The sequence below is a fragment of the Formica exsecta genome, unplaced genomic scaffold, assembly GCF_003651465.1.
Source record: "Formica exsecta isolate Colony F162 unplaced genomic scaffold, ASM365146v1 scaffold652, whole genome shotgun sequence".
Classification (NCBI taxonomy): Eukaryota; Metazoa; Arthropoda; class Insecta; order Hymenoptera; family Formicidae; genus Formica; species Formica exsecta.
This window is the reverse complement of record NW_021853414.1, coordinates 19,042-29,461: the sequence shown is the minus strand read 5'-3', so window position 1 is coordinate 29,461 and position 10,420 is coordinate 19,042. Positions and strand designations below refer to the sequence as shown.

Below are 10,420 nucleotides of genomic sequence, written 5' to 3'. Positions count from 1 at the left end.
TTTTTAAACGGTACTCTATAAAACCCTGATTTGTTTTATTATCATAAAAATGTTCCTAAAACCAACATAAAATAGAAAAGAGGTTTATGTATTTCAATTTTAAAATAAAAAATTTGCTTACGTAGCCGTTTTCAGAGAGAGTTGATCGAAGTTTCGGAAACTGCGTAATAATTTGTCTCGCTAATTCGGTTTTTAGTCCATGTGATGGATATCTTTAACAAGAAAAATAAATATGATCAAATCTAAATATAATATTACGTAAATAATGTTTATACAACAAATCAATAAGAATATCGTTACTTACAAGTTATAATTATTAATTTTTATTAATCCCGCGCAACAAATTCATATAAGTTCTTGTCTATGAACGGAGTGAATAATACCTGAATCTAAAATATTGATAAGCGATGGATTTCTTTTAGATTCTTTCTCGTTTTCTTTAATCCAGGATCTAATATCAAAATCATTTGAATCTCGATGTGTCTGTAAACAACAATTATATATCATAGGATGTTAAATAGGGAGAGAAAGAGGTGGAGAGAGAGGGAGAGAAAGAGAGGGGGAGAGAGAGAGGGGGGAGAGGGAGAAAGAGGGAGAGAGAAAAAGAGAAAGAGGAGAGAAGGGGAGAGGGGGAGGGAGGGGAGGGGAGAGAGGGGGAGAGAGAGAGAGAGGGAGAGAGAGATTTTTTTGATTGATTGATCTTTATTAGCTTCCTCAGCTATTTGTAATACAAATCTAGTTTACATTAATTAGCTGTTTCATCTTTTATTTCTTTTACAATTTTTACCAGCCAATCTATTTTTACGTCAATAGTCGATGATCCACTCGCTCCTGATATTCTATTTCTACTACTTGGCGTCGTAAACGAACCTGTAGATCCTGTAGATCATAGCCTGTCTCTGCCGCCCCCGGCCACTGCCGATGCCTTTTTCATATCTGCTTCACTTTCAATTGTAAATCTGTCAAATGGGCCAGAACACGGTACCAATTCTTGATTTTTATCGTAAATCCTATGCTTGCTTACACATCCTGGAAGGTAAAACAGCTTAATACAATTCACCTGATAGCAAGACTTGCATGTCACCACCTGATTTTTCATTGTCTTTTTACATGCCGAGCATCGATATTCAGCATATTCATCGCCCATGTTACGTCAATAGTCGATGATCCACTCGCTCCTGATATTCTATTTCCACTACTTGGCGTCGTAAACGAACCTGTAGATCCTGTAGATCCTAGCCTGTCCCTGCCGCCCCCGGCCACTGCCGATGCTTTCTTCATATCTGCTTCACTTTCAATTGTAAATCTGTCAAATGGGCCAGAACACGGTACTAATTCTTGATTTTTATCGTAAATTCTATGCTTGCTTACACATCCTGGATGGTAAAACAGCTTAATACAATTCACCTGATAGCAAGACTTGCATGTCACCACCTGATTTTTTATTGTCTTTTTACATGCCGAGCATCGATATTCAGCATATTCATCGTCCATGCCGATAATTATCGGCCGAAACCGCTAATATCAGCGTAAGCGATCAGTCACCTTTGTTCCACTGTCACACGTCAGCATTTTTGTGTCCACCTTTAATGTCTACCTGTCGTGTGAGACTTTGGTGTCCCAGACAGGAAATGCACTTCTCACTCCCACAAATCAGCATATCCCGGCTAGATAACACTCAAGGCTAATGCCGGTCTATGCCGCTATGACTTGAATAACTTTCTATCACTCCCCGTAACTATTTAATAAGGTAATCCGTATCAAGGGTAATTTTTATACACTATAACCACTAGTGACCTATCCCACGAAAAAAACAGATTGCACAACAACTTTCTATTTTTTGATACGTTCTAACTATAAGAAATGTAGAGATCGCGCGACCTATATACGTCCATGTATGCCCTACGGCAGTGCTCGGAGATAGTTGCCCTTTTCGGGCCGATTCCGTGGCTCACGCCTATTGCCCTCCACTCACCGCTCGTGCGTTAGCGACGAGTCGCCAGATACGCGTAACTAAGGAGCGCGACGCTTTGTCTCAGGAGCGTCCGTATATAAGAATGTCCAAATATAATAGTAAGACAATACTTTTCTAAATGCACCGCGAAAATTCTCAAAATTAAAAGTATTTCTTCAATATTTTATATTTCGTTGATATAAAATATTGAAGAAAAACTTTTATTTATAGAAAAGTATTGTTTTATTATTATATTTAGGCATTCTTATATACGGACACTCCTGAGAAAAAACGTCGCGCTCCTTAGTTACGCGTATCTGGCGATTTGTCTCTAACGCACGAGCGGTGAGTGGGGGGCAATAGGCGTGAGCCACGGAATCGGGCCGAAATGTGCAACTAAATACGAGCACTGGTCTATGTACATATTATACATATACATATATATATACACAGTTATATATGTAACACCTAACGACACTTAGATGAATGAATTAAAATTTTAATATATGTAGATAGATATATAGATGAAAGTTAAAAAAGTGCGATTATATACAAGATATAGTCATAAAACATTTTTATAATAATATATGATGAAGTACAATATAAGACAAATTAGTCTTAAAATCAGTCCATAATGCAAATGGTTTCAGATCACATAACTCATCAGTGTTTACAAATCTAAATGAATCTAATTTAGGATATACATGGTAAGCATTTAATGATTCATTATAACCAAGATACTGCCATTCTTCACACCACAACCACAATTGATCATCTTTTAGTATTATTAATTCTTGAATACAACCAAATGTAATTTCACTATTTTCTTGTACTCCATTGTCGATAGCAACAAACAAACCTTTTCGATATTCTGTACTGTAAACCTCTGCTTTATCAACTTTAATAATTTTGTCTTTGCCCTGATATTTTATGTGATATAATTGCTGCCAGCAATAAGTATTTTCAACATAAACTTTACATCCGTTACCATATTTTAATTTGATTCTCGGCTCTTCATTAGTACCCCAAACTACGCATTGAGATAACTGACAATAATTAATTAATGTTTTTGTAATATTTTTAAAATTACATACAATAGATCCATATTTTTTAAAGAAATTATGTTTCGCTTCAAATCGTAAACAATTTAACCAACGTAAAGGACCAGAAAAAGATATACACTGAGGGTAGTGAGTTAAATGATGATGCTTATTAATTGGACTTATAGCTGGAAATAATTCTCGGAATAAACAATTGTGTTCCTCGATTAATTCTGATAAATATGGCAAAATAGAGCGTGTCAATGTTGGAGCAAATACTATTTTGTTTATTCTATTCAATATTAAAATTAACGATAGATATTTATCATTTTCAGGTACTAAATCTGAAACCACGAAGGGAAAAACTTTTAATAAACACCATGTTTGCACAGCAGTTTGTGAAAGTTTGTAATCCTTTTGATATTTAATAGAAGCTGAAGAAAAATTTACGGAAGGTTTATTTTTATTTTCTGGTAAACCATATCGAAATAAATTTATTCTGTTGTTGAACATATCTATGTTAAAATTATAATCATCACAAGTGCTATAATAGTGCAAAACCAATTTTAATTCCATTGGTGCGATACCTTCTAAAATATCGTGCATAGGGTCAAAGACAAAATTATTTGTACAATGAAAAAAGCGAGAAGAATGTAATGCACTATCTTCTAGAATACCTGACTTTGTTTTAGAATTTTCAATTTCTTTTAATGTTTGTTGAGTATTTATTTCTTTTAATTGTTTGTCATGTAGCTGCTTTGTACGTAAAGAAACAACATTTAAATTTCTATTATTCTTGAAGTCATCTCTATTGATCATACAAAGTCTACAAAAATATTTAGCAGATGGACTTAAAAATCCTAATAACTGATGCGGGGCCAATCCATCAGCACAAACTGCAGCAATACTTGCTCTTAATACGAAATGTGTTCCATTATATATAACATTTACACCATTGTCACTTTCAAGTTTATTTAAATCCAGCAAAAATGGTTTAAATATAGCTTTCATGCCATATTTTTGAATATCAGCAGTATGACACAAACTAAGAATATGAATTCCTCCCAAAGAAGAGTTAATATATTGAGGCAAATTTTGAATTACAAAATAAAAAGCTCCAATTTTGTGAGGATGAACTCCCAAAGAAGAGTTAATATATTGAGGCAAATTTTGAATTACAAAATAAAAAGCTCCAATTTTGTGAGGATAAACTTTAGAGCCCAATGGATTATTAACGACCGTGGTCAATATCAACGTGTAACGATGCATCCCCCCATCGTTACCGAACCGCCGCCGCCCGACGAACACCGGTCGGGCAAATGCGGAGGCGCTGAGAGCCCATTTTTAAATAATATCAGAAGCGCGTAAACATCTAACCGCCGTTAGGCGCGCGAAAACATCGAAAACCGACGACGCGCTCGGGTAACCGACCGACCGCTACCGAAAATACCCGAGTCGCACACCTATACCACACTCACACACCTAAACACACACGCTGTACATATACACCACACACGCAATAAATTATATTTTACCTAACATCACTTTCGTTCGTCTCTCGATATCCTCTTTCACGAGCCCCGGATCCCGATCGAGTTATCCGTCACCGCCTCGCGAAAGCGGTTTATTACAAACTTTAGAGCCCAATGGATTATTAAGAACTACATCATCATAATACAGTTGAATTCTTAATGCGTCTGGATAACGTAGAAAAAATGGATATTGTTTATAACTGATTCCATCTCTAAAAGTTACAAGTAAATTATCTGAGCTGTTTTGTTCAGAACGAACATAATTCCGCATGGATGAGTGAGACATTATTAATTTCAACGTTTCAATAATTGGGACATACTGAAAAGTCTCATAAGTTTTTTTTGTACCCACATTTGTTTTTTTCTATCAAAATATTGCTGCATTCTGAATCCAAGAGGTATTTCAACTGAGTCTATATAATGATAAGTGTTCTTGACCACTTTTATCTGAGCTTGTAAGGTATCAGTTTTCTCAAATAAATTGTCAAAATTTAACTTATTTAATAGTTCCTGAATATCAGAAGATTCTATGCTTGTATTCTGTTTTTTACAAAAATTAAACATTTCCTCACGAATAAAATCAGAAATATCAGAAACTAAGCACTGTGCTGCATTTGTTATGGCAGCTATAGCTGTACCAGGCCAATATTCCTAAATTCGCAATAAATTTTCGTGCACTCTTGGAGAGATCAAATTTTTTTGATGATTCTTGAAAATTAATACTATCATAATCTTTATTTTCATGTATTTCTTCTTTTGATAATTGTATTTCTATCTTTTCTGAAGTATTGGGTTTATTAGATTTCATGGATGAGTGGATATCTGAATAGCATATCTCATCACAGACAACATGCCATTTTTTAATGTGACGAAGTAAAGAATCAAATCTTAAAAAATGTTTATCACAGTTTTCTTGTTTACAATAAAACCCTGATGAGTAAGATCTGCTAACTATAATAGCATGATGACGACAAAAATGTAAAGAAAATTGCCTAATTGTGGTTGATAACGTTCCACATTTAAAACATTTAAGTAAAGTCATTGTGTTTGTTATAATATTGAAAGTTATATTTTAAATTTAAAAATAAAAGCAAATCAGAAGTAATATGTTAATGTATTTTTAAAAAAACGGATCACTTTTTAACTTTAATCCACCCTGTTTCGGGTATCTGTAATACAAATAAAAAATGCACGTGAGAAAATAAAAATAAAATTGAAATTATAACTGTAACATTATAGCATGTAATTGTGTATATATAATAAACATTTTAATTATAAATTGTATTTTAACGAATCATATTCTAATCTTTTTGTGTGTATGTGAGCTATATAATCTTATTTTTATTATAATGTTACTCTAAATACTTATTAAAGTAAATATTGAAACTATTAATATATTAAATTTTCACTAAACATACGTTATATTGAGTGAGTGCACAAATTTTGATGAATTTCATGATATAGAAAAATGGACCAAGTAATTTTATTAAGAATGATTTATTCATTCTAACCGACGAGTAATAACAAAATTTTTTTTTTAATGCATTTTTTAATGCTTTAAGGATTAACGGTATAATGTGCGTGTGTATATGTTGTCTTTTTTATAAATTGAAATCTTACCTTTTAGAATGTTGACGGCATCTTCCGAAATTCCACTGCTTAATAAAAACTGTTTTAAGTTTTCTGTGCTATTTAGAGTCTCCTAATGAAGAAAAATTTAAATATTTCAATATATTTCAATATTAAATATTTCAATAAACACATAACTATAACCGAGATCTCACGACGCGTAGTTCGCATTTGTCGAATCAACGAGCTACAAGTCATTATAAGTTACCTCTTATTATGGCTGTTTGTTGATCGATATGCAAGTCGAATTTATGATGAAGCTACATAACACAGCAAAGCACATGCTGTGAGATCTCGATTTATATACATGATCTTCTTATAACATAACTTATTCTAGAAATACAATCTAGCCTAAACACCATTTTTCATATTCACGTTAAATCGGTAAATGAATTACATAAATTCTTATAAGTACTTACCTCTGGGAGAAACGTTGACATTTCTATATCAATTATAGTTTATATATGTATATACAAGGTGTCCCATAATTCGCGGATCACCCGCCATGTGCAGGTAGAGCACATGAAACCGAGAAGAAAAGTCCTTTACCATTTTGCGATTTTCGTAATAATTATTAAGAAATTAATTTAAAAAGATGGGCCAATCCATGCCTTACACAAGCGCGCGGCGAGAAGAGACTTCCTACTCAGGCATTGCTCGGTGCGCGGTAAAGCGGTGGGAGGGGCGAGAGATGCGCGTTTAAATATTCGCGAATCCGGCGAAATGCGCAGGAGCCCCGTTCATTACTCGAAGAGCCGAACTCTGTTTACGAGAACGAGGAAGGCACTTCGAACAATTTTTACATTAAAATATGAGAGTGGATTAGACCTATTGGGGATACCACTTTAGAAAAAATGCACTGTGTTATCTACCGCAAGGTGGTTTATTTGCACATTGTTTGCAATAATTAACAATGTAATTGTTTGCAATAATTAACGATTATAAAATGTAATTATTAATTGCATTAAGAATTACATTGTAATTGAAATTTGTGATTGATAATTAGATTACATTTTTGCCCAACTCTGCTTCCTATGTCGCGCGCCCGAGAAAGAGAAAGAAAGAGAGAGAAAGAGAGAGAGAGAGAGAGAGAGAGAATAGTTCGAGATGCGTTTCTAACAATCATATATTTCGTTTTTCCTGCATTTATTTTTAACTTATTTATATTCATCCACTCTTCTACTATAGTAAATGCCATATTCATTTTGCTCTCTAATTCCGCGCTGCTTTCTCCAGTTACATATATTAACGTATCATCTGCAAACATTTTTATACTACATCCTTCTGGACAGATTTTTATTATATCATTTATATATACTATAAATAACAAAGGTCCTAATACAGATCCTTGCGGTACTCCATATTCTGTGGTCATTAATTTAGACCATTTATTATTAAATTGAACCTGCTGTATTATATTCTTTAAATATGATATTAACCATTCTAAAATCACTCCTCTAATTCCGTATTGATATAATTTTTCTAATAATCTTTCTCTATCTATTGTTTCAAAGGCTCGCTTAAGATCCATGAAAATTACCCCTACCATTTTTGCCTCACTAATTATCAATTTTCATTCATCAATGCCTGTCTGAATAGCTGTTTCACACGAATACTGTTTTCTAAAGCCCGACTGATGTTCTGTTATAATACGATTATCTTCTAAATACGTTTCAATTTGCTTTTTAATTACTAATTCTAACACTTTTTCAAATATTGGTAACATATTTATAGGCCTAAATTCACTTGCTTTTCTAGCTTTCTCTACTTTTGGAATCGGTATTGTTGTAGACGTTTTCCAACCTTTTGGACAGCAACCTTCCTTCAAGGAATTATTTATTATATCAACAAATTCCTCTTTTATTACGCAAAATACTGCCTTTAATATATTGCTAGTTATTCCCTCCTCTGTACCTTTCTTTTTCGGTAGTCCCATAACAATTTCCTGTAAATGCTCTATACTAATCATTTCAAAATTTATCATAATTCTCTCGTTTTCAATAACATAAATAATTCTTTTACATGCATTCCCAGTTTTACTCCCATTTATAGATTTTACTATACTATTAATACTTTGTATATAATATAAATTAAATTTATCTGCTATATTGCATCCTTCAGTGCCGTCTAATATTTCAAAATCTATATTCTCTACTTCCCTCTTACCTCCTGGTTCGCCTCTAATTATTTCTTTTAGTGTTTTCCACATCGATGTAGGATTTTCTTTATTAAGATTTATCATATTTTCATAATATGCTTTCTTCTTTGTTCTAATTAATTTAACTATTGTATTTCTTTCAATTTTAAATTGCAACCAATTTTGTTCCGTGTCAGCATACAATGCCTTCCTATATGCCTCATCCCTTTTAGCCGCTGCTTCTCTTATTTCATCCGAAAACCACTTTTTCCCTTCCCATATTCTCGGAATTCATCTATATTAAACTCTCTATAATTCCTAACACTAAGTTCTCTGTATTTATTATCAAATTTATTCGCATTTAGTTCAACTTTTAGCCACGCATGGTCCGTTATTTTAGGTTCATGCATTACCTGCATTTCTATTTTATTATTAGCAAAAATTAAATCTATAATTGTTTTACTATCTATCGTAATTCTCGTCGGTTTATTTACATATTGTTTCATGCCTAAGCTCAACATTGTCGTTTGTAACTTCCTTGTATAAAACGAATCTAACATAATATCTATATTAAAGTCTCCTATTATCATACATTCTCCCCGTATTATTAACTCTTCTATTATATCCTCCAGAGATCTTACGAAATCACCATGCGATGCACTCGGTGAATGATATATTACCATTATTATTCCTCTATACAATTTTTCATTCACCTCAATCGCAGCACACCAACAATTCGATTCTGATTTTTTTACTAATACTATTTCATATTTAACATCATCCCTTACATATAAAACAACCCCTCCTGTATTTCTATTTTCAGCATCGCATCTAATTATGCTATAACCTGGTACGTTCACTTCACTGTCTTCAATTTCAGCAGTCAATCTTGTCTCTGATAACGCTATGAATGCCGGATTTACTTTCTTCATAATCTGATGTTGTATCTCATCTTTATGCGCCATCAAACTTTGCGCGTTTGTATACAATATTATTTCCGCTTCCTTGAGAGAGAGAGAGAGAGAGAGAGCAAGAGAGAGAGAGAGAGAGAGAGAGGAATAATTGATGCACAAGATTCAGCAACTTACTCTTAGATTTAGAGAAGGATAGAAGAAACTAGAAATAAATATTGAGTGCTAGGAATAAAAATTAATTGTTTCATAATAATAAAATCGAAAGGATCCTGATATACAAATTCAAATATAAAGAGCTTTTAAACTTATACTTTTATTAAGAGCCCCTTATAATCCAAATTTCTCTACGCCGCTCGTACATACTGACAACTGAAAAGATCACACACATAAAACGGAGCGCGCATTATGTGTGTAATTCTTTCCGTTGTCATAGCGAAGCGCGCTCGCAAAGCGCTCCTTCCACTGCTTCGCCGTGGGCCTAGTATCAAGTGACAGTGGGAGACGTCTTTGCGCCGCGAGCTTCTCGCGGCACTTCATTGGCTGATCTTTTACAATTAATATTTTCTTCAATATTGAGAACATCGCAAAATGGTATAGGACTTTTCTGTTCAGAATAACACCCTCTACCTTCCCATAAAGGGTGTTGCGCGAATTTTCGGATACCCTGTATATATATCTTTTTATATAAAAATTTTAAAAAGCCTTTGTACGTATATGTGTTTGCATTAAGATATTTTTGTTTAATTTATTGATATGGAAGTAAAAATTAATTGATATTTAGACACAACGAGTCATTAAAGAAATATACAGGGTGAGTTTTTTAACTTGAGACTGCAAAATATCTGTAAAAATAAGCATCGTACGAAAAAAATGTTCCAAATAAACCCTCAATATTTTCGAGGGAGCAATTCTATCCCGCAAAAGTTAGCCGCCTACCGCCCCCCCCGTGGGGGTGGGGCTGGGGGTGACTTTGAAATCTTAAATGGGAACCCCTACCTTTTATTGCATATTCTTGTAGCTTATCTCAAGAGCTTTTCAAAACACTATAATAAAGTATTTTTACATTAAATATTTTTTGAATTATTTTATATCTTAATCTGACATATTTTGATAGAAAAAATAAAATATTTCGTAAAATATTTAGTTTTCGATAATCTTACCGTAATACTTTTATGTACAGAATAATGAGACAAATCAATTAGTATAAAAAAAAA

The 10,420-nt window shown here is 33.2% G+C and overlaps 1 protein-coding gene across 1 annotated transcript; it reads right to left on the bottom strand.

Annotated features, from left to right (window-relative positions):
* Positions 1 to 886: 886 nt before the first annotated feature.
* Positions 887 to 6,595, bottom strand: LOC115242842. Its single transcript, XM_029819387.1, has 6 exons — positions 6,575 to 6,595; positions 4,626 to 4,890; positions 3,135 to 4,130; positions 2,814 to 2,984; positions 1,218 to 1,376; positions 887 to 1,029 (listed from the first exon to the last, which is right to left on the bottom strand). The coding sequence occupies exons 1-6, from the start codon at positions 6,593 to 6,595 to the stop codon at positions 887 to 889; spliced, it is 1,755 nt and encodes a 584-aa protein (XP_029675247.1).
* Positions 6,596 to 10,420: the final 3,825 nt, after the last annotated feature.

What these genes read in the sequence shown, in the direction of transcription:
- LOC115242842 (XM_029819387.1), bottom strand. Translation starts at nt 6,595, where the DNA reads ATGTCAACGTTTCTCCCAGAG. An exon ending in TCCATTGGGCTCTAAAGTTT is followed by an intron (nt 4,131 to 4,625) that starts GTAATAAACCGC and finishes CTTCTTTGGGAG; the next exon opens with TTCATCCTCACAAAATTGGA. An exon ending in CAGTACAGAATATCGAAAAG is followed by an intron (nt 1,377 to 2,813) that starts GTTTGTTTGTTG and finishes TTTACCATCCAG; the next exon opens with GATGTGTAAGCAAGCATAGA.